Source organism: Electrophorus electricus, chromosome 17 (genome assembly GCF_041902795.1).
Source record: "Electrophorus electricus isolate QZ-2024a chromosome 17, ASM4190279v1, whole genome shotgun sequence".
NCBI lineage: Eukaryota > Metazoa > Chordata > Actinopteri > Gymnotiformes > Gymnotidae > Electrophorus > Electrophorus electricus.
In genome coordinates this window covers 16,538,382-16,560,989 of record NC_137513.1, presented here as the reverse complement: position 1 = coordinate 16,560,989, position 22,608 = coordinate 16,538,382, and the positions used below count along the sequence as shown (strand labels likewise).

The 22,608-nt window shown below is 44.1% G+C and overlaps 1 protein-coding gene across 4 annotated transcripts; it reads right to left on the bottom strand.

Annotated features, from left to right (window-relative positions):
* Positions 1-2: 2 nt before the first annotated feature.
* Positions 3-22,572, bottom strand: tpra (translocated promoter region a, nuclear basket protein). 4 transcript variants are annotated; one of them, XM_035534134.2, is made up of 51 exons: positions 22,353-22,571; positions 21,391-21,495; positions 21,244-21,299; positions 19,913-20,009; positions 19,715-19,818; positions 19,354-19,518; positions 19,164-19,256; positions 18,987-19,067; positions 18,801-18,888; positions 18,545-18,685; positions 18,282-18,376; positions 17,896-18,093; positions 16,553-16,660; positions 16,047-16,267; positions 15,472-15,632; positions 15,096-15,229; positions 14,569-14,717; positions 14,183-14,345; positions 13,836-13,970; positions 13,412-13,552; positions 12,953-13,121; positions 11,911-12,077; positions 11,373-11,525; positions 10,957-11,073; positions 10,452-10,655; positions 9,974-10,164; positions 9,680-9,827; positions 9,006-9,143; positions 8,513-8,644; positions 8,262-8,392; positions 7,635-7,845; positions 7,319-7,477; positions 6,829-7,027; positions 6,320-6,516; positions 5,866-5,939; positions 5,500-5,690; positions 4,996-5,184; positions 4,732-4,865; positions 4,468-4,548; positions 4,202-4,378; positions 3,958-4,074; positions 3,752-3,842; positions 3,336-3,532; positions 3,027-3,098; positions 2,815-2,906; positions 2,558-2,667; positions 2,261-2,359; positions 1,999-2,167; positions 831-943; positions 647-739; positions 3-290 (listed from the first exon to the last, which is right to left on the bottom strand). In XM_035534134.2, exons 1-51 carry the CDS (start codon positions 22,501-22,503, stop codon positions 232-234), a joined length of 6,960 nt encoding a protein of 2,319 aa, XP_035390027.1. In that variant the 5' UTR covers positions 22,504-22,571; the 3' UTR covers positions 3-231. The 4 variants fall into 4 exon arrangements, with proteins under 4 accessions (XP_035390027.1, XP_081556169.1, XP_035390028.1 ...); XM_081700043.1 differs by having other exon boundaries at positions 665-739; XM_035534135.2 differs by having other exon boundaries at positions 3,958-4,071; positions 22,353-22,570.
* Between the last annotated feature and the right edge of the window lie 36 nt (positions 22,573-22,608).

Below are 22,608 nucleotides of genomic sequence, written 5' to 3'. Positions count from 1 at the left end.
GCTAAGCTGCATGTTACCATTTATTAGCAAAAACATTCAACAGCAACAGAGTCGTTATTCACAAAGTACAAAACATTAAAACTAAATTGAATCAGCATGGTAAACTTAAATGGGTGGACAAAAGCAATGTACAAAATTTACAAAAAGGGGAACCGAGCGGGTGCTCTGGTTTTGCGGTGTGAATCTAGTGCAGAGGGAGTGGCTCCACAGCTGCAGGGGTGGGACAGGCCCTCAGAACCGAGCACCCCTCTTGAGCGACCGCCCTCGTCCCCCCCGGGGATAGGGTATACCTGTGGAAAGATAGCCCACATTAAACAACAAAGGAAGACGTTATGGTGAAAAACGAAAAAATTTTTAAAACCTTCAATTGTAGTATAGAAAAAAAAAGGCCTTTGTATTTTTTGAATTAACAGGCCTTGCATTATTTCCAGTGAATGATATCCTGTTATAAAACTACACTTTTTTTCCTGCATGAATACTTTGCTTTAATAAAGCTAAAAAAGAAGCAATTTTGAAGACTCTTCTGCATTTTGTGTATTCGTGTACTTCATTTCTATGACTTGACAGGGCAGTACTGCAGAGGTATTGATGGCCAGGCTGAAAAAGGAATGGTGTGTGGGTGTAAGGGGGGGGGGGTGTTCAGCACCTCTCCTGATGAGCTGACCTCTCCGGGGGGGCTGCAGATGGGTCAGGTGCCTGTCTGCAGGCTTGGACTGCTGGCTGCTACTGCTGCTGGTGTCTGGAGGCCAGATTGTAAGACATGAGTATGACTGAGAGAAGGCATCAAGAGCATTAGCAATTCTGCAGCGAGCATCGGGGAGCGGGTGTACCCGGAGCGGAGCTGGAGGTGGGCTCTTGGCTGGTCGATGGCAGGCTGGCGTCATCTGAAGGCTGAGCAGACTCCAGCTCTGGCTGGCTCTCCTGCGACGCCTCTCCGCTTGTCCTGTTCACACAGAGGACAAAAACCCTCGCATTAAAAAATAGCTCCAACAAAATCACACTAACGTGGTTAACAATGAATCTAAGAAGCAGCTACAAACAAACGTTAAAAAATGTTTCATACAGTTTTGATGTAAAGTGACAGTTATTTAATTTGCATAATGCCAACGGGTGGTGTTGCACTTTTATAGATCACTGAAGTTGTGTGACATCTAAGATAGCATTTTTTTTTCTATGGACAAAAAAAAAAAGCATTTTCGAAAAATCATCTCCATTGCACCCTGCGATAAATAAAAATTTTAAACCAGATACATGTTCTATATTCTCCTCAACATGACTGCCTTCTCTGAATTACGAGATAGTTAAATTGCTGAAATATGAATATTGCTACATTCAAGCCAAAAACAACTGCACATTAAAAGTGACGCTAGTAAGTCATTTGAAGCCAGCTAGAGTGGTCATATCCCTCTGAGTTGGGAGCCATTTTCATACGAAAGTGAAAGCCACTTTCAGTCTGGTCATGTAGTTTGATTGCAGCTCAGCTTGTAGGGAACAGAAGAAGGTCCATGGTGTCAGTATCAGATGAAGAAAGTTAATTATCTGCATCAGACTATATTACCTACAAAAGGGCTCTAGCCAACTAACCAACAAAGCTAACTGACAACCGCAAGCTGAACAGAAGCTGGTGTAACAAAAAAAACAAAAAAACAAAAAGTTTGAAAAGTCTACCTCATAAAAAGTGGAAAAAAACCACAATAACCAGAGGATTTGCTTCTTCTGCCAAATTAAATAAACAGTAGTTTGAGCTTGTAGCAAAATTAGTTTTTTGACCAACTCATAATTCAACATTTGGGAGAAATATGCATGTATGTATGACACAACATATCAAATCAAGTCATATATCTAAATTCAGGTATAAGCAATATTACCGTTTTATTAAATAACCCATATATTAAGCTTGAAGCTTATGTGCGCATTTTTTGTAGTCAGCTACTAAAACAAAACTGCATGATGTGGTTGACCTGAAGGTCAAGGGCTAAGCAAATGATGACTCCTCACCCTTCACTCTCTGCTTCAGCCATGAAAACATCATCTCCGTCATCTCCAGCGTCTCCGGCCACAGCCTCCCCTGGTAGTGTCAGGCCTACTGTGGACGTGCTGACCATGGGCACCGACTGGGAAGCTGGCTCCGCCCCATCAGACGGTTGGCTCTCCGTGAACACAGTCACTTTTACACAAAGAAATTTTTTAAGAAACCTGCAAGAATTCCATGGGCTTCAAACAGCCATGTGGTCAATGGTCAAGCACTGCAACTGGTTACCTGGAGCTGCGACCTGCAGTGGAGTGGTGGGAACACTCCTGCCTCCAGACTCCTCATCGTGAGCAGCCAGGAAGAGAGGGCTCTCGTACATGCCCAAACCTGATGCGTGCACACACACACACACACACACACACACCTGCTAGTACAAACAAGCAGACCCATTATCCTAATGTAGGATGGCAGAGGCTACCATCACCATTGTCCATAATAATTGGACGTTATTACCATTGTGGTGCTTATTGGACACACAAAGCAAGTACCATCACAGCTGGGCCATAGTTCAGTGTGAAAACTCACCACCCTGAGAGGCCAGCTGACCCAGGTCAGAGTGAGACGAGCTCGCCTGTGGAATCATGTCCTCGGGGGGGCCGAAACGGAACCGAGGGACTCCAGCAACTTGAGGAGAACTAGAGTGAGTGACGGACGAACAGAAAAAAAAAAAAAAAAAAAAAAAAAAAAAAAAAAAAAAAATTGTTAATATCTCCATCACGATCTCTACCTCTGCCCTCTGTTTGGCCACAAAAGGTTTAACTTTTCTATGATCTGCTACTTACTGAATAGCCTCAGCAAAGCCGTCTGTGCGGTGTGGTAACATGAGGGTCGGTGTGCTGGGAACCATCCTATCATCATCATCAAAGAAGTGTTGCTGCAGAGAAAAACATGCAAAGGAGCCCAGCTGAGCGTTACCAGAGGATGTAAATTACACCAAACACAAATGGAGTTTAAGCGAGAGAGAGAAAGAAAAAGAAAGCGTGCTTGTGTTCACCATGCTTCCTATTCCAGGTGTGAGCTGGGGTGCGCGGCTCATTGACAGGCGTCTGCTCTGGCCGGGCTGCCTCTATAAGGGGACACAAATTTTCCCTTTAAAACTCCTGCATCAAAACACTCCACTCATGAGAACATTAAATCTTTAAGTTTGTTACATTTGCACAGAACATCATTTGACCTTTCTGGACTCGAGCCAAAATAAAGCAAGTCATCAAAATTTTTTTTTTAAAAGACTACAATGCAGATGTATTTGGTTAGCCAAAAGTGGCACGTAAAACAGGTACTGGCCGTGGCAGGAGACGGTTACCTGCACGAGCGGGGGACCAAGCTCTGGCACGGGGTGGATATTTAGCCGGGGCGGGGGCGTGTGGTGGGGCCGGCGGGGAGACTGGGGCGGCCGGGGCCCCAGAGAGGCCGTGGTGCTGGCCACGCTAGGGGCAAGCTGCAGTTCCCTGGCCGTCTCGGCCACCGCGCACAGCTCTGGGGCACTGCCGCCGGCTTCACCTGCAAGGGGGTGGGGGGTGGGGGTGGTAGAGAGTTTTTGAGGGAAGTGTTCATTTATAGTGCATTCAAGAGTCAGGGGACACCTACGGTTATCTTTAGTCAGACCTTGAGAAATAACAGTTAAGCCAATTAACAATATGAAAAACATCTTTGACTAAATATAGGCCATCACTTCTATATGTAGGATAAGTGTGCATGCGCGCACGTGCGTGGCCTTACCACCGCTCTGAGAATCAGCCTGTTTCTGGATGGAGTCTGATGCTCCTTCACTCTCCTCGTTCTCAGTGCCTGGGTCAGTAGCCTCAACTGTCTGCAGTTACGCAGCCATCAAAGCGTGTTAGCATGTCAGAAGGAATTTTTGCTTTACTTTTTGTAGTGAATAAACAAGCCCTAAAAATGGTGATATTCTAGAAGGGAGCAGTCACCTCAGTAGCATTCCCCTCGAAAGGCTCGGTCACATCGCCACTGCCTTCATTGCTCTCCTCTCTTTCTGCCATTGCACCATCTCCATCTTCCTCCTCCTCCTCCTCCTCTCCATACTGCTGAAAGGGAAGGAGATGGTGAACAATGGCTTTTAAAACAAGCTCGACAATGTTTCTGTGTGGATAGATCACTGTAGCTTTCTGCCTGCGCAGCTACTTCAGGTGTTTATAGTTAGGAGGTCCTGACCTGTCCAGGCTCTTCCTCGACTTCCTCCTCTACCTCTGTGTCACTGTCAGACTCGATGAGGATGACATCGTGCCTGTGCTCCTCGGACGAGTCTTGCGCACTGAGCTGGGACTCGCTCACCTGATCCATGGGGACAGACTGGGAGAAGGATTCGTCCACACCCGTAGGGTAGCCCTCCTGGAACAGTAAACACGCACGCACACACACGTATTGCGACTGCATGCCCCAACCAGAACAGGTACCGCGTCTTGTCTGCCGTCTCTCACCTCCCCGATGTCGGGAGCTTCCTGCGTGTCTCTGGGAGACTCAGCCTCCGCGTCGCTGCTCTCCTCAGTGCCCACATCCTCCTGTAGCCAGACCAAGTTGTATAAAACACAGCTCATCACATGTACAACCGTTTAGGAGAAATTAGAAAGAAATCGACAATATGTACAATATGTGTTCTATATCTATTCTGCCAGCCCAAAGTATAAAAGTGTGTACAGGCACGCACACACTATAAAGATGCTGCATTATTGTACAGAGCTTACCTCCAGGCCGACTCTCTGGACGAAGCGGATCTTCTTGAGCGGGGGCGCCTCGGTCTGGTTGTCCTGTGTGCTGTCAGTCATTTCTGTGGAGCTCTCCAGCACCTCCTCCCGCACACGTTTCTGCAGAGATGGGTCTGTACTCGCCGACACCAACCCATACCAGACACGCGTCAGATACCAACCCTCCAGTTCTCTCCCTCTCTCTGTGTGTGAACAAGAACTTTTCAGACTGCCTTCACCCAAAAGGCATGCCTGAAAACACACCTGTTACAAACACGGCAGTAGAGGTGGACGGCCTTTCCATCTGAGAGCTATGCACTGCCTCCATCACGGATGATGGCGGCTCTTGATTGGCCTGCTGCTGAGTGGGCTGGACAAAGGCCGTGACCTGGCTCTGCTGCAGGGTAAGGATTGGCTGGGTGCTCTGCACGTTGGGGCTGGTGGCACGCAGAGCTGGCGGGGACAACAACGAAGCACCCACAAAACATTCAAGTTTAAAAAAAAAAAAAAGTGAAATAGAATGGAGGGAAGAGTGTAATTTTATGAAGCTGTTTCTTACTCGAGCCATGTCTAGTAGAGACTTAATGTAGAATATACAAGGTGTTGGAAGCCCAGAGTAGTCTGATGTTATCATCTACTAATTAGGTCGTCACAGCAACAACTGTCGTAGCCGTCAGGTGAACAGCGAAAGAGCTAAAGAACGTCTGCACTATAAAGCTTGTGGGCTCTGATCAAATCAAAGCCACTGGAATACTGAGGCGGAGTTACCCTCTTGTGTCTCAGCCTGTGCTGTGGGCATGACCGTAGCGGTGGGCGTGGTCACAGGTGCCGGTGTAATCATTGGCCGGATGCTGGCTCTGGGGGTGGACTTGCTGCCTGGGATTGGTGAGGGTTTGCTAGCTGCACCAGCTACAGGAGTGGGCTTGATGTTAGCTGTAGGGGGTTCTGTAGAAGTGGCACTAGAAACAGATTGAAAATTAAGAACCATTAAAAAAAAAACAAAAAAAAACAACAATTCAAATGTTTGTGTAATTCCAGTGTCTGATTTCTATTTATTTGGATTTGCACATCCAGTTAATCCACATCTAAAGTCCTAAATGAAAATGAAAATCATCCTGAAGTAAGAGTCCTTACCTTCCTCTGTCGGCTGTGGGTGTGGTCTTCAGGTTGATCTGCCTGCTTTCAGAAGGCCTCTGTTGCTCCTGAGTCTACAGAAGAGGACAGGTTCAAGCTCAAAGATACCAGCTGCATGAAACACTACACACCACAGCACCCGGAACCCTCTCTGAAGTCACACACCCAGTTTAACCGATTAAAGTTTTCACTGTTGAAAAAGGTGAGTGTCAATTTTGCTTTTTATAGCTGATAGGGTTTACCATGTTAAAAGTCTTTCTATTCCTGTGCTGGCAGTGTTCCCTGAGGCAATACATTCAGCAGAGCAAAATAGTGTTCTCTTGGTCATTGACAATTTGTTAAAACATTTCCCCCAATTATGAACCTTCACATGATAAAAAGGTGTCACTGCAGGGGAGGCACTGAATTGTGCAGTGGCGTGACTTGCCACCTGGTGGCCAGTAGGAAGCATTACCTTGATGGCTCCAGGATCCAGGCTGTCGTCCCTCGGCTCCCCGTGTCTCTCCTGCTGCTCGCGGAGCTCCCGCAGCTCACGATCTTGCCGGCTCAGCCGGCCTTCGTACTGAGACTTGAGCGCACTCAGCCTCACTTCCAGCTCCTCCCGCTGCTGCCTTAGCTCCTCATTCTCCTGCGCCAGCTGCTCTTTCGCACCTGGATATCACACACACACACACACACACACACACACACACACACACACACACACACACACACACTCTAGCATCACCCCTCTCCCACTCAATCTGTATTATTTTAATAAGGTTCCTGTGTTTACGTTTATGCAGAGATAAAGAATTATCAATAGTAGCATAAAATCGAGGCCCAAGAAATCTACAGCACAAATGAATACCATGACAACAGGGTGAAAACCTGACGAGTTTTGCAGGTATATAAGGACACGGGCTTTAAGCTGAACTAAATGAATGTTTGAGGTTCTGTTTCAGTGTCCACTCCCCCACTTACTATTGAGCTGGTGGATCTTCTGCTTGGCGCCCATAAAAGCCTTCTTGGTCTTCTCCTCCTTGTCGGCGATCTGCTGCCTGAGCTGCTCCTCTTGGGCACTCTTCTCCTGGAGCTGGGCACGCAGGCGCGTCAGCTCCGGCTGAGCCTGTGCCAGCTGCTCTTGCAGGCTCTTCAACTCCGCCTCACGCTCACCTGCTGCCTGCATCCAGGGACACCAGTTACAGCTTAAGGAGGCCCACCGCAACCTCGATACCCACACACCCGAAGGAACATGAGCAAGAGCTTACAGACGTTCGCTCTATCCCTCCACGTACGTACCCAGCAAACAATTACGGTTATTTCTACAACCGATGTCAACTAATGCTTTCAAAAAGGGGAACAGCATACTGCACAGCCTTCCACCAGACCAAACAGTGTCTCAGTTCGCCTTCAGCATAAACATTAGCATCTAGGTAGGAGAACTAGACGTGTTGGGGAATAAAGTGGTTACCTTCTGCTGGCTGTCCACCTGCCCCTCCAGCTCTGTGGCTCTGCTCTGAGCCTGGCTCAGGGAATTCCTCAGGCTCTCAATCTCCTGCTGCACCTGTGCCTCCTTCTGGGCCTCCTCCTCCTGGGCAGGCAAAGGAGCCTTTGCTGCCTCTTTGACCATCTGAGACGCACGGACGCACACGAGAAATGCACACAGAGCACAAGACATTAGAGATGTCAGGACACATACTTAACAGCATACTCTTCTGTGAACAAACACCTCTATAATCTGAGGCCTTTTGACTGTGGAGAACTATACATCATCCTGTCCGACGTACCTTCTCTTGTTCCGCTTTGAGCTCCTCGTACTGGGCTTTGTAGCGTCGCCCGATCTTCTTCACTTGCACAATGGTTTTGAGTTTCTCTTGGATGTCCAGAGCCTTGGCCTCAAGCTCCTTCTTCAGGACGTCTCTCTCGGCTGTGAGCTTGCCCATGCTGTCCTTCAGGTTTTGGCCCTGATTCTGCGCCACCGACGCCGAGGCATTCGCCCTGCACACACACAAGCAGTTGAGCAGTTAAGAGACGAATCCTACACACACACACACACGACGGCAGTTCATTATTTAATTAATAAAAAAGTGTGTAAAGATGAATTAAAAGCAGTGTAGGCCTACTCGAGACCAAACTTTAAAAAAAACTTTTTTTTTTTTTTTTACACATATAACGTCTCATTGACGCCCAACGTCAGAGACTCCCAGTCGGCTTATGCCACTGAATCACCAGTTGCCTTTGACCAGTTAGCTGGTCTTACATGTGCATTTATGACATTTAGCTGATCTTTCTGACTTCTAGGTTGGCCCCAATTTGTTTTCCACTCATCATAAAAGGACTCTAGCTATATGTGGCAGACATATTGCTTTAAATAGTTTAGTGGTGCAGTGGACTGAACTGAAGCAGTCGCCTACCTGGCCAGCTCACTCTTCAGCTTGGCCGTCTCCTCGGTCAGCTGCTGGATGCGTTTCAGGTGGGTCTCCCTCTCCATCTGGAGCTTCTTACTCTCCTCCTGGTCGCTGTCCTTCTGCTGACTCACCAGTTGCTGCAAACCAGCATAAGATGGTTTTACTTACACACACACACACACACACACACACACACACACACACACACACACACACACACACACACACACACACACACACACACGATTGCTGCACACCTGTGTACGGGTCCTCCAGCGCTTGACGTCTTCCTCCAGCAGCCTCTTCTCAGCCTCCAGCAAGCCGTTCCTCTCACTCACCTCTGCATTATTCTCCTGTAGGGGGCGTATGTCCGCCTCTAGTTTGCGCATCTGTGAGTGGGAGAGAGAGCACGAGAAATGTCCATTAGAGCTTGCTTTGGAAACAGACAAGTTGATGGAAATTAAGCAATTACCTACTCGTAAAATTACCCAACAAAAACTATACTCTGATAAGCATATTAAAAACAAACAATGAGATGAGTACGTGAAAACAATTCAAAAAGGCTCCTTCCAGTCTGTACAGCACAGAATTCCCAATGAAAGTAAGTGATCTTAAATGATCTCCAGAGACTGAGGGCCTTAAAGATAGCGAACAGCCTAATAGGCCTTTAAGTGAAGAGCCCTTAGCATGGTGGGCCTAACAGGCGAGGAGCCCTCAAACGGAAGGCTTATCAGGCAGTTGAGCTTTTGCCTTGGCACGGTTCTGCTGCAGCTCCTGCTCTAGCCTGTTCTTCTCCTCCTTCAGCAGTTTGTTGGTCTCATTCAGAGCGTTCACACCCTCCAGCCTCTTTAGCTTCTCCTCCTGCTGAGCCATGGCCTTCGCAGTCGCCTGAAGAAAGGGCAAAAGGTCACAATGGAGCCTGAAAGAGAACTCAATCATGCGCATATAAAGTACTTTTACAATCGAAGGTTTCTGTAATGGAAAATTAATAGTCAAATCAACCCCTTGAACAGTTTGTGCAGCAAGTTAAGATGTTACAGGTGCTTCCTCTCGTCTCTCTGACCCCGACCCTGCCCATTATCTGACCCAGTTTCTTGACACTGGTGCTGGGAAGATAGGTCCAGCAAGACAAAACAACTAGTAGGGAGCTGTTCCTTTTTCTCCCTGCTTTGGATAAACAGTATAAAGGTGGATTTAAAAAAAGTAATAAAATAGGGTGGGTGGGGCTTAGTCTTTGAATAAACTTTTTTTTTCCTTTTTTACCCTTGCCTTCCAGTCAATTCATAGCATAGCAATTGCTGCAATCATTATATTGTTTCTCTAACCTGTTCACAAAGATTTCCACCACACTTCTTAAGAACGCCACTAATACATAAGGATTTAACATTTGAATAGCACTTGAATTAATATTTTCCTGCTCCCACCTGCAGTTTGTCTCGCTCGGACGTCAGACTGTCTTGAAGCTCCTTCAGATCTTTCTCCAGGTGCTCCATGTGCTGCTTGTAGCGTTCGGTCTCTACCTGTGCAACCTCGAACCGTGCCTCGGCTATCTCCTTCTCCCGACGCACAAACCTGCACCATAACATGTGCATTGAGCAATAACAAACACATCCCATATGCAAACACTAGATTCTATATTTCTGAACTTGGAAATGAATTGGATTTTTAGCCAACATGTCATAAGTCATGATGCAGCACGAGACTGTGGGCCTTCTCACCTGAGGATCTCCATGATCTGCTCCTGGGTCTTGCCCTCCTCATTCAGAGACACGTTCAGACTGCCCTCAGGGTCTGCCTGCTGCTGAACTGTGAAGGCCATCTTGCTGCTCAGGCTCTCCATCTGTTGGTGGAGCATACCGTTCTGCTGTTGCAGCTCCACCACTCGTTGCTGCTGCTTGGCCAGCTCCTCCTGTATACACCAAAGGCCAGAGAGTTAAATACAGCCTAATGGGTTCTTCACCAAAATATGACCAACTATGAAAAAAATCGTTAGGTGCGTCTTGTCTGCAAATCTCTTAATACTATACAATTCCAAGACTCTTTAGAACCAATATTCCTAGTAATCTGAGAATTACTGCAGTACCTTAAGTACCATCAGACAAGAATATTTCAACAGCCAATATGCCTGGGACAGTCTGCCCAGACCTCCCATGGGAGTTAATCCTGCCCTCCCTGTCCCACCCAATCCCTCATTACCTTCAGGTTCTTCTCCTGTTGCTCCCAGCTTGCATGCCCCTGCTGGAGCTCAGCTGCAGCCTTTTGGGCCTTCTCCTGCAGCTCTTTGATGGTGCTCGCTGCCTGCTGGGCCTGCTTTTTAGCAGCCTGCAAGGCCTCCACATCGGCAGCGTGCAACATGAGCTCCCGCTCATATTTACCCTGCGCCTCAAATGCCATCTTAGCCTGGGGGGGATGGGATGGGGTGACAAAAGCGTTAGAAACACTTGAAAATGCTACGGTGAATAATTGGGGGTGAAGAAGAGGATGGGAAGGATAAATAGCCAAAAAAAGCCAGAATGTCACTTTAATTGCAATGATTACAAATCTTTTTATTTTGACCTCTCAATGCCTTTGTGCTAAAAACACCTCTGCACTTCTAAACATGGCAACAAAATCCAAATTGTGCTCATCAAGCTTTGGTTCACTTCATAGATTAAAGGGGCCCTTTTGAAGTGTTGGTGTGCTAGACTGCCAGGAAGCACACCTGCTGCTGGCTGTCCTGCAGGGCTCGCTGTTCCTGGCCCACGGCGGTCGTGGCTCTCTGCAGCGCTTCCTGCAGTTCTGTCTGCATGTCCGTCACACTCCGCTTCAGCTCCTTCACCTACCGGGAATGAAGAGAGAAGGCGGCAAAATGTTTGGGGTTTTTTTACCTCCACATTTCAACAGCCACGTCATATCTCTGTAGTTTAGTCTGATGCATCTCCTCCCACCCCACTGCACGCACAGTACACTCAGAACATGGTGCAAGTGTCCCAAGGCCTATAAGCCCTTGCTTTCCCTCTCTCAAACAAATAACTGACCACCAAAGGGGTGGGTGTGGCAGGGACAACGACCAGATGTTTTACTACGTCTGCAGGGTTCTAGCTGTACCCCAGAACCCAGAAGGTGCAGCTCACTTACATGTTTCTCCACATTCTCCACAGATTTAAGCTTCTCCTCCTGCAGTTCCTGTTTCTCCCGCTCGGCCTCCTCCAGTCGGGCCTCCAGCTGCTTGTTCAGCTCCTGGGCTTCCTTCAGCTGGCTCTCCACGGAAGCGCATGCCTCCTCTGCCACCTGGACCGGGAAGATAAAGGTGGAGTGAGACAACGGCCATGGGGAAAGGGCCATGGCCCGAAATTTCAGCATTTATCTTTATCTTTTTTTTAAGAGTATTCTCAAGTGCTGCTACATATATTGTCTGTTTTAGTACAAGAAATATGGGCATGTTAGACTAGTTAGCCTGTATACACATAAAATATCAACATCTAGATTTCCAAAAGCATTGCAGCAATAAGATCTCAATAGCTCATCTGTTACAGCTGCTGCTCAGTTATATTCATTCTAGAATGACCTGAAATTTAGTGTTTTTTGGGGAAACACTGCAGTTTGTCCGTTTCCCTACCAAGTTTTTAAAATGAGGATGTGTGTCATAACTAGAGACCAACGTAACTAGTCCCACCTGTTTCTCCTTGCTGATATACTCCTCCAGGCTGACTAACATGGTCCTGTACTCCTCAACATTATCCGTGGTGCTCTTCAGACGCTCCTTCAGGTCAGCGTTTTGATCCTCAGCCTGTTGCAGAAGGGCTCGCAGCTCTTCCACCTCCTGCTGTGGGACCCCAGGAGCTGTGGGTGAAGAATGCAAGAGTAGAGCTGCATATCATGTCAACTGCTCAACAATAAAGCACAAGCTAAATGAAATGGTCAGCACTGAAAACTAGTTGTGGCGCAGAGTTATATGATCTTTATAATGCCAGTTTGATTTTAAAAAAATTATGCCAAAACAAAAGCCACAATGCCCAATATTGCTTAGAGGTGGGCAATAGAGCCAAAAACCCATTATGGAGAGTGTAATTATATGGTTCATCAAAACATAGCAATCTGTTTAGAAACTTAATTTTAAAACTTTTCATAAATGAAAGGACAATATGGGAATTAGTTTTAAAATATGATTAATCTTCCCATGTAATGTCTTACTCACCCCTCTAAAAAAAGTTTCTTTTTATCATAATATAGGTTTATGTTTTTAAACTAAGGTTTAGCATTTATTGGCAATACAACCAACATGTTATCAACGACAAGGACAAAAGCTTGTTAACAGATACCAACGAGACAAAAAGAAGAAATGAGGAGAGACGAGAAATGAGGAGATCAGTGGCAGGGGACAGGACAGGACTGCGAGCAGACAAAACTAAATCCAACCGAGTACAAAGCGCAGTCGCCATTTGCACCTCAACATGAGGTGGACAGTGCAACAATAAAATACTACTTTTAAAAATATATTCAGGATCACACATCCATATGACAGAAGGTGCACCTTCCTAACATGCTCCTCACAGTAATTTTTCAACTGACTAGGAAGAATCTAGGAAGCTGGAAAACTTGACTCTGGCTGCATTTAAGCACTCAACTGGTGGACTTTTTCTACCTTTGAAAGGCAACATAAGATGCATTAGGGTAGAATGGAATAACAGTATAAGCTATTTACAATATAAAATTACCTGTAGCTGGCGGTTTGACAGGCTGTCTGCCCGTGTTACTCTGGTTGCCGTTGTTCAGCTGCTGCCTCAGTGTGGACAGCTGCTGCTCCGCACTCTTCAGCAAGTCCTTCGTCTTCTGGTGCAGAGTGCTCTGGGCTGCTAACTGCTTTTTGGCCTCCACTAACTGGGTCTATACAACACAAAAGCCAAGGTGATGGTAAAATCGATCAATATGTGCGCATTGGAAGTAGGTTGCGTCTTTTGTCTTGCATTCAAGCAGAATTCAAGCCAAAATTGGGGACAACATACTGAAGAGGCATCGTTAGCGAGCTAGCTAGGTCACAAATGCTAGATTGAGCCTTATCATATAGGTAGCTTGCTAATCATCCCCTTTAACTTTCACTCATTATTAGCTAATTTGGCATTTCACAAAGTTAGTCAAACAAAAAGCAAAATCAAAATATTGAGACTGCAGCTTACATCTTGCTTGCGTTCCAGTGCGTGTCTCTGCTCCACCTCCTGTTCAAGCCTCTTCTTCAGCTGAGCAATCTCCTTTTCCAGTTGTCCGACCTGGTTGATGTAGCGCTGTCTGGTGTCCGCCTCCGAGCGCTCCATTGTCAGCTATGTCACCAGAAACCAAGGGATTAGGAACATATCCCGACCAGACAAACGTCACTTCAACCCCACTTCGCCTGAAGTGGGTGCAAGCAAGTGCAAAGGATCCCCTTTCACAGTGACTCCCCTGAGAATACAGAGTAAAGTCCGAATACACTTCACTACCTACAAAGACTTAGCATAACTGATCTATCGAGGGAAAGACACTTTCAGTTTCCAGATACTGATCAAAGGGTATTGCACCCAAAAAATGGCAACAGAAAAAGGGTATTTGTGGCCCGCACTGCACCTGGATTGATTTGAGGTTGGTGAGCAGCAGGTTCTGGCCACGCTGCTCTGCCAGTATGGACTCCTTCTCCTGGGTCAGTCTGATCTCCACCTGCTTCAGGATGTCACGTTCCTTACGGACGTTTTCACAGCGCACCTTAGGAAAGGAAGGGGGTGAAATGCAACAAGAACACTTTCATTCTATTAAATGGGTGAAAAAATAGACCTTTGACATCAGTGCTGCTAGAGTTTTTACATGGTGTAATCAGAACAAATGTCAAACAATGACATCAAGCCTTTAAACTTAATTACAGTGAAAATGGCCACCCTGACACACAAGTGTTATAAAACTGAAGGACTCTTGCACACCTCCGCTACAGCTAGCTTCTCATTGGCTTCTCTTAGGTCCTGTGTCATGGTGTGGATGATCTGTTCATACTTCTGGGAAGTGGCAGACAGCATCTGAGCCTTCTCCCGCAGGGAGTCAATCTCTCTTCTATACCCATTCACATTTTCCTGAAGCATTGTATACCTGCCAGGTAGCACAGTAAGAACCAATTAAAAATGGTACAGCGCAAAAACATTCAATCCAGCCAAAAAAAAAAAAAAAAAAAGGATCCTTGAAATCAGAGGTTTTGGATATCTGACTGAATGAAACACCAAATACACTTGTTCACATTTCTGATTAAGATAGCAGTAGCCATTTTTCTCCGTTACATCAGACTATGGGACTGCGCCAGGGAAGGAGAACTCACCGCTTAGAGGCAAACTCAAGCTGAGAGGAGAGCTTGGCCTTCTGGGAGATGTAGTCCGACACCTGTCTCTGCAGTCGCTCATTCTGCTCATTCAGTAGCTTGTCATTCTCTGCCTTCTCCTTCTTGTATGTCATAAAGGCATCATTCAGCTATGAGAAAGCAAGGAAGTTCGGTCATACAAAAAGCTTTCCCCAGCGATCAAAATGATGACCAACAAAACCCAAGTTTCCAAAGTCTGGAAGATGCCTTTAGAATGTTGGAAAAAGGATCTTTAAGCCAGAAGAACAAGCATGACATAGGTAGAACATCCTAGAAACAATTATACTAAATGTTCACCCCAACTTAGTATTTAAGTTTGGTGTTTTTGTATGTGTTGTTAGTGTGGAGTTAACACTGAGGAAACTTCAATGACTGTAGCTACAGTTAAGGCAGTTTACTGAAAGACAGTGGGTATAAATACCCTTCACTTGCCAACATCATTTACAAACATCACAAAAAGGTACAGGCGTAAAAATGGGAACACTGACCTGCTTGAAAGCCGCTTTAGCTTGCATGGCCTGGGCTGAATCTGCAGCTCGGACTGGGGTGTACCGTACGGGCGTGCTACCGGGCGTGCTACCAGGCCTGCTGGGTGCAGCAGTCTGGGACTCTCCCTCCGAGCCTGAACACGAACATCATCTGCATGGTCATACTTAGATTATACAAAAAACTGTGCTAAACTCATGTGGAAGATAATTGAGGGAATACGCTCTAAAACGAGATTCATAGATTAGTAAACTGGTTTCACTTTAGGAACAACAAGCTGGAAAACATTCTGCTTAGCTCATTCTGTCTGGTTGCTAACCATAAAACCAGCTTTGTAGTATTACTTCCCTGCCTCAGCCAAAAGAACAGCAGGCTCACTCTGTGGCGGTAGTTCAACCCCAGTAGTCTGCAGCAGAATGCGGTACATGTCTCTCTGTCTCTTGGCAGAGTTGGCTAGCTGTTTCTGCTGGTTCATCTGCTCCTTCAGCAGATCCAGCTCCTTTTGCACCTGCTCCAGACTCTTCTCCAATTCAATTTGCCTGCAAGAGGGATTCCAAAACACCTCAGTGCATCATATCTGGTACAGTTCACTTGATTTTTTTCAGGTCCTACAGTGAGTAATGGTAATAAAACCTAGGGCTCTAATATGATGTGAAAGCAAGATTTAATCTTGTATTTTATTTATATATGCTTAGATTCAAGACTGATCCAGAGTAATCCATTTCTACTAAACTACAGTACCAACCAGAATATTCACAGCTGCTGCAGCACTAGCTTTACTTGTGCACAATCCTTTTGTACCTTCTACAGGGCATTCGGTAGCTGTTTGAATGTTTTTACAGTATTAAAGGTGGTTTGCTAGTTGGAATCAGTTATGTCCAATTAGAACTTTAACTTAATCCAAAGTGATTAAATCCCCATCGCCACTAAACAGGTGTATGCCTAGTGACTACCTGGCCGTCTTGGCTTCACTCTCCGTTCTCTCCCGCTGCTCCTCCAGCTCTCTGATCTGGGCCAGCAAGTTCTGGTTCTGCTGCTGGAGCTCCTCCAAACTACGGAAGGCCACCTGGTGTGGGCCCAGCACTTCTGAGCTGCTACTCACTGCTGCGCCCATGTCCTCACGCACCACCTGGTTGCCCCGAGCCTCCTCCAGCTCCACTAGCAACACACGAACCTGTTTCCAGGTAAAAGGTAACATTTTCTAATAAGCTGCACTTTCTATGGGTATTCTCCAATGAACACTGGTAAAACAAACATTTTTACTTTAAAGGTAAAATTATTCTTTAAAAGTCTGCTTTTGCATTCCTGCAAATACGGTTGTGTACCACTGACAAGATCAAACTCAAACTCATTCTGATGCTCATACACCATTAACATTCATGAAAAGATTATTAAAATTTATTGATACCGCAACAATGGAGGACCGGCTATAGAATATATAACAAAGTGGTTAGCCCACCTGCTGAGACATGTCTGCTATCTGTTTTTTAGCCCTCTGCCACTCTCTGTCCAACACAGATGCTCGCTTATTTGCCTCTTCTGTCTCCTTCTGCAGTTTGTCGATCTCCTGAAAAATGAAAAAAACAAAACAAAAAACGCTTGTCTAAGAGTGCATTTTTAGATCAGTTTCCTTGGTCTAAAACAAAGCAGAAAATGACGCATTGTCGCATCTCGTTTGTCAATTGCTCACACTGACATACCACCAAAAACTATAAAAGAAACTTAAAGAAATCATATGGATACAGTCACCTCCTGACGTGTACTTTGCAACAATAAACTAGAATAATGCTAACCAAACTTTCAAAACAATGCTCTGTGTTTGCCTAGCTGAAAATTCAGAAAAAGCTGGTAAAATCCATAAAGTTAAAACAACGCTACGAAGTCCTTCACATTGTAAATTTTTGGCATTTAACAGATGTTCTTATCGAGAGCGACTTACAAAAGAGCTGTCATCTATTCATACAATCCTAGCGAGTTCAATACAGTTGATCTAGAATACTGCTAAATATAGCGCCGATACCTAAAAAATGCAAAATGAGCAAAAGAACTACATCAAACAATGAGTGCATTACCAAACCAATGTGAAGTGTTCCATTAATAGTAGTACAAAATTCACATCTTGTGAAATTACATCCTATGTTTTTTTCCATTTGTGCCTTTGGTTTGTACAGTGTTCATACTACAAAAGGTTCAGTGTTCATTTGAAGAAGTCAAACGTTCTTACTTGCTGTAATAAACTGCATTAACTGCACCATCATACCAGAGTTCATTTCAATCGAACCAAAGCTGCCAAGTCTGAACATATCCTAAGAGAAGTAAACAAGCACAACTGCACTATAAATTTTAATATTTAATATTTTGACACTCGTCCAAGGGTCATCTTTTAATAGGCAAGTCCACTGGCATTTAAACCTCTCTGGGTGACTCATACCCATTATATTGCAGATCCTACTCACTGAAATATACAGGGAATAATTAGTGTGAAATTGCCATGGTAGAAATGTCAGGAAGGCTTTGTAAATAGCTGATAAGAGGCGTAGCAGCCACCCCCAACCATGAATGGCTGTTCTAACTAGACAGATAGCCACTATCACACTTAATTCACATCAATCGTCCTCTCTTCCAAATGTGTACATTGATGTCCTCAAAGGAGTATCCCTTTTCTTTTAGATGCAGATACACCATTGAGTATTCAGATTCAATTAGTCGCACCAAGAACAGGCTGACTCCCTTTTGCTTGGTTCAGTGTTTATATTATTCGTTCGAAGGCTCAGTAACAAATGCATGTCCGAACACACCCACCTTCATAGCTTGCTCCAGCTTAGCACAGAGGTTGCCCATGGACTTCTTCATGTTCTCATACTCCTCCCTCTGCCTCTTCAGGACAGGTGCCTTGGTTTCCACCTCCTGCACGATCTCATTCAGCACCTTGTTGACACGCTTATTTTCGAGCTTTTCCAGGTGCAGCTGGTCCTGAGCCTCCACAAAAGCATTATAGAGCTACAAGGGAGGGGCCACATTGAGCCAGTTATAATCACTGGTGCATAAGGTGTAAGGAAGCTTTATACTACTGTCACTGCTAAATATGGACAGAATAATATATACATGGGAAACTATTTAAGCAACTACTATTAAATGTTACCGTTTCATTTTATTATCAGCGACTGCTGATAATGAGGGTGATTTACCTCCATTAGCTTCATGCCAGGTTTCACTATCTTGGCCACAGCAGCTGCAGTTGGAGACAAGTTGGTCAGCTCCTCTTCGGTCAGAGCTGGAACCCCTGGTCCAGAAGCAGAAAATGTTACATTATTCACCAAGCACAAACTAAACCAGCAGGTTAAGTTGTACAGCCAGTGTTGAGTGCAACTCTTGTTCGATTTACAGTGAAAGCATTACAGTGAGATGTGTCTTGGGTTCTGAATCTATCCATATAGATATGCTACAGAACCTCTTCTCTTGAAGTTGGTGAGGCTCGTATTGGCATTCTCTAACTCTTTCTCCAGGTTCCTGATCTTCTCCTGAAGCTCATCCTCCATTTTGCTTTGCGAGCCCTCCAGATCAGATAACTTCTTCTCTGTAGTTTTGTTAGCTATTGGCAAAAGAGATAAAACATCAATATCCATTCACAGAAACCCAAAGCCTGGGCTAGTGTTGAAAAGCCATCATGTTTTCTGCTATGCTTAAAGACAGAAAACTGCTCATACCTTCTGTTGACTCCTTTAGCAGTTTGTTAAGCTCTTCCACAGCTCTATTCAGTTCTCCGTTCTTGGCCTCCAAATCAGCAGCTGAGTCCTGTTGAGACCACAAAGCTTAGTGCAAGAGCAAGCATGTGGTCTGAAATGCCATACAAGAGTACATTCAATACAGAACTGACATTGGCATAAACTGACCTTGTACAAGTTGCTGAGCCTAAGGTTGGCATTCAGCTCATTCCGATATTTTTCCTCCATGGCAGTGCGATGGTCCTTCTCCTGTTGCAAGAGGACATTGAAAATAGATGCTTTTTAACACCCCCCTTTATAATTGTGAACACTGAATAAAACAGTTTATGTAAAACAGCAGCCAACCTCTTCCAGTTTGGTCAACAGGGCCTCAGTGTTTTTCTGCAGGTTTTCACTTATGGTCTTAAGTGCACCCATTTCATCTTGAAGTCTGGTCACCTGGAGGGTAAGGGAACAGCACTGGTTAAAGCCCACTGATCTCCAACAAATAAAAACATGAGACTTAATACTACTACACACTCCAGAGCTATCGTACCTCATCCTTCTTGTTCTCCAAAGAACACTTGAGTTCCAGGATCTCTTTACCCTTCCCTCTGGACACGTTGAGCAGCTCCTCTGTCTTGCTCTTCAGTTCTGAGTTTAACCACGTGTTCTGGTTTTGCAGGAGCTCTTTCTCCTGCTCCATTCGCTTCTCTCGATGCTGTTAGGACAGATTCAGAGCCCATTAAATCCATTTGTTAGTTAACAATAAATAAAAATCAGGAAATAGAAAGTCATTTTTCATACATGTGCCCCTACAAGCTTTCATTTAGTATTTTTAGCATTAATAACTTTTTCCTTTTGGAAATTTTTCCTTGATTAGTGTTGCTATTTATAGCAATAATGGTTGACTTTACCTGAATAGACATCTCAGATGACTGGAGCTCATCCAGTTTGAGCTGAAGCTCCATCTTCACTGCACTGGTTTCCACTAGTTTGTCACTGAGCCGTTTAACGTCCTCTGAAAGTAAGCAAAAAATAGTTTCAAAAAATGATATCTAGAAGCATGCTGGCTTAACTGTGTGTGAAGCTGGAGAATTAAGAGGTTATCCTACCACCAAGATTTTCCACCTCTTGTGATTTCTTCTCAAGCAGACGTGACAACTCCCGGTTTTCAGCCTCAAGCTCATATTTGGCTTTTTGAGGTTTACCCTGAAACAAGTACATTTTCATTACAAAGGATATAGTATCATTACTACCTAGGGTTATAGTACTCAAGTCCGTTCTTGGTCTTGTCCACATAATTTTAATTCTCTCTTGTCTCAGTCTCATGGCAAGGTAGACTCAGAAATGCTTCTTGAGACCAGCCAAGTGCCATGTCTCCACCTGAGGTACTTAGAAACTGAACTGTTTTTCCTATTGTTATTGAAAATCAATAACCCCAACAAAATAAAACTGTCCTTTGCCTACATGCCTCAGTAAAATCTGCATTCAGATTGGCTACCAGAAAAACAAGGTCACGCCTTCACATTCAATATCCAGTCAATGATTATGTTTTATTCTGAGGAGTCCAACTTTAGGATTATATTATATTGAGACCTCACAGAGCCTGTTTAAGACAAAATGCTCCAGACCCTTCTAAAGCGGTTGAATTAATCGACTAGTAATCAGAGTTGCTAGTTCATGCCACACCAGTGCCAAATTGTCACTGTTGGGCCTCTGAGCAAGGTCTTTAACCAAATTGTATTCAGTCATAATTGTAAGTTGCTTTGGATAAAAGCATCAGCTAAATGGCATAAATGTAAATATGTAGCAGTGCATTATTATTATTACTGCTGCATATTTTTAACTACCATTGTTATTTTTAAGATATGTAACAGTGTCTTCCAGTGAGGGTATGCTGGGCCAAGATGGAAGCTACCTCTTGTCAGTTTTTTTGTCATTATTTAATATACACATCATGTTAATGAATGATGACTGAATCAATGAATTATAATTTAATTAAATTACAATGAATTTTTTTCCATTTTCCTCCTATACAGAAAAAAAAAACCTACTTAATCTGACCCTGGTATTTATTCGAATTCCGCTTTAGTGGTCTAACCACCAACATTACAGAATTAATGTGTGAGATATATATATATATATATATATATATATATATATATATATATATATATATATATATATATATATATATATATATATATATATACACACACACACACATAAATAATATGTGTGTGTGTGTGTGTATATTATATATCATTATTAGTGATGCTTATATCTGAATTATTTTTTAATTATTTACAAAATGTAGTAATACAATTTAAATGTGTCCAATATAAAACTTTATTCATGCATGCATTAACTAGTTACCAAGAATAATGCACAAATTTAGAAAACTAAGTATTTGTCTGTTAAAGCATGAAATCCAAGCCCTTACCTGCTGTGACGATCCATCCTCCTCCTCAGTGTCTTTTAGTTTCTTTAGCTCTTCAGCTAAATAAGAGGAATGCATTTTTACAATAAAATGAGGACTGGACAATTTCTAATGAAATGCACATACACGAACACTGAGCATATGACTTACTTAGTCGGCTGTTCTCCTCCTTGACAGTTTGGTATTCTTTGCCATGGGACACCAGCTGTTCCTGTGTCTCGTTCAGTTTCTTCTCAACATTGAAGTACTGTTGCTCTGTACAAATACCCATAACAAATTACAACCATGTCAAACACAACTGGAGTTAGTTATTATTTAAACAGTATATTTAAACAGCATAAAATATGCTAAACTATGAGGTGAGAGTTAGTCAGTGGATACGGTCTTACAACCGTTAGAAAGACTTAAGAGGTTAGCTATTGATTTTTGATACATGGATTTAGGTTGACAAAAAAAAAACCGTCTGGGAACGTTTGAGTTGGCTACCTAACTGCTTAGTTACCACTGCTGCCTGGACAATTCAGTCTTAATCTGAACACGTGGGACTTGTTCGTTCTACTCGTTGTGAAGTGTATATAGATACCGAAACCAGAACCGAATAAACCGAATATATTTTAGCATGATAACTGGCTAAGTAGCTGCAGCTGGCTAGATAGATGCTATGTCCCTTCACTTGTGCAGTCACGACATTTACATTTGAGGACATAAGGTCATCTAAGATATATAGTTACCTAATTATTTTATGGTTTGCTGCAGATTGTACAGAAAGTACTTCCTGTTTAAACAATCCCAAGAAACCTGCACTGCACTTTATTTTGCGTAAATCAGTCATACCAATCCAGTTAGCTCGGTAGCTAACAGCAAGCTAGTTAACTAGCTATCTTGGGCCTTTTATTTAAAATTCTTGGATGTCATGTTTTACGATATAGAAATAGAGCACATGGAACATGAATTTACGCATTGAAGTCACTTATAAAGAGGTGACTAAACAGTAGTAAAGTAGCTAGATAGTTTTCCAACGCTACACATCTAACTAGGTTAGCTTAGCTAGAGTGTGACTTCTGACCAACCTAAGCTAACGTTGAGAAGTGCGGCTATCTTATACTACTTACCGCAGTCAGCTTTGTATCGCTCATGGGATGTTTTGACGGAATCTAATTCTGCCTGCTGGTCTGAAAGGAACTTCTCGAGTTTGTTCTGGAGAGCTTTAGGGATCTTGTTCAGCTCAATCCTTTCCAAAGCTTGTTGCAAAAGTTCCGCCATATCTTCTACTGCTGCAGCACAGGCACCACCACTACCGAAAGTTGCGACGCTCCGACCAACGTCGACACATTTCCGCGACTGCGTATATTTTCAGTTGTCCCAGCA

Coding starts and splice junctions, on each gene's coding strand:
- tpra (XM_035534134.2), bottom strand. CDS start 22,503: ATGGCGGAACTTTTGCAACAAGCTTTGGAAAGGATTGAGCTGAACAAG. Junction 2,907..3,026: donor CACCTGGAATAGGAAGCATG/GTGAACACAAGC, acceptor TTTTCTCTGCAG/CAACACTTCTTTGATGATGA. Junction 740..830: donor CACCTCCAGCTCCGCTCCGG/GTACACCCGCTC, acceptor TCTGGCCTCCAG/ACACCAGCAGCAGTAGCAGC.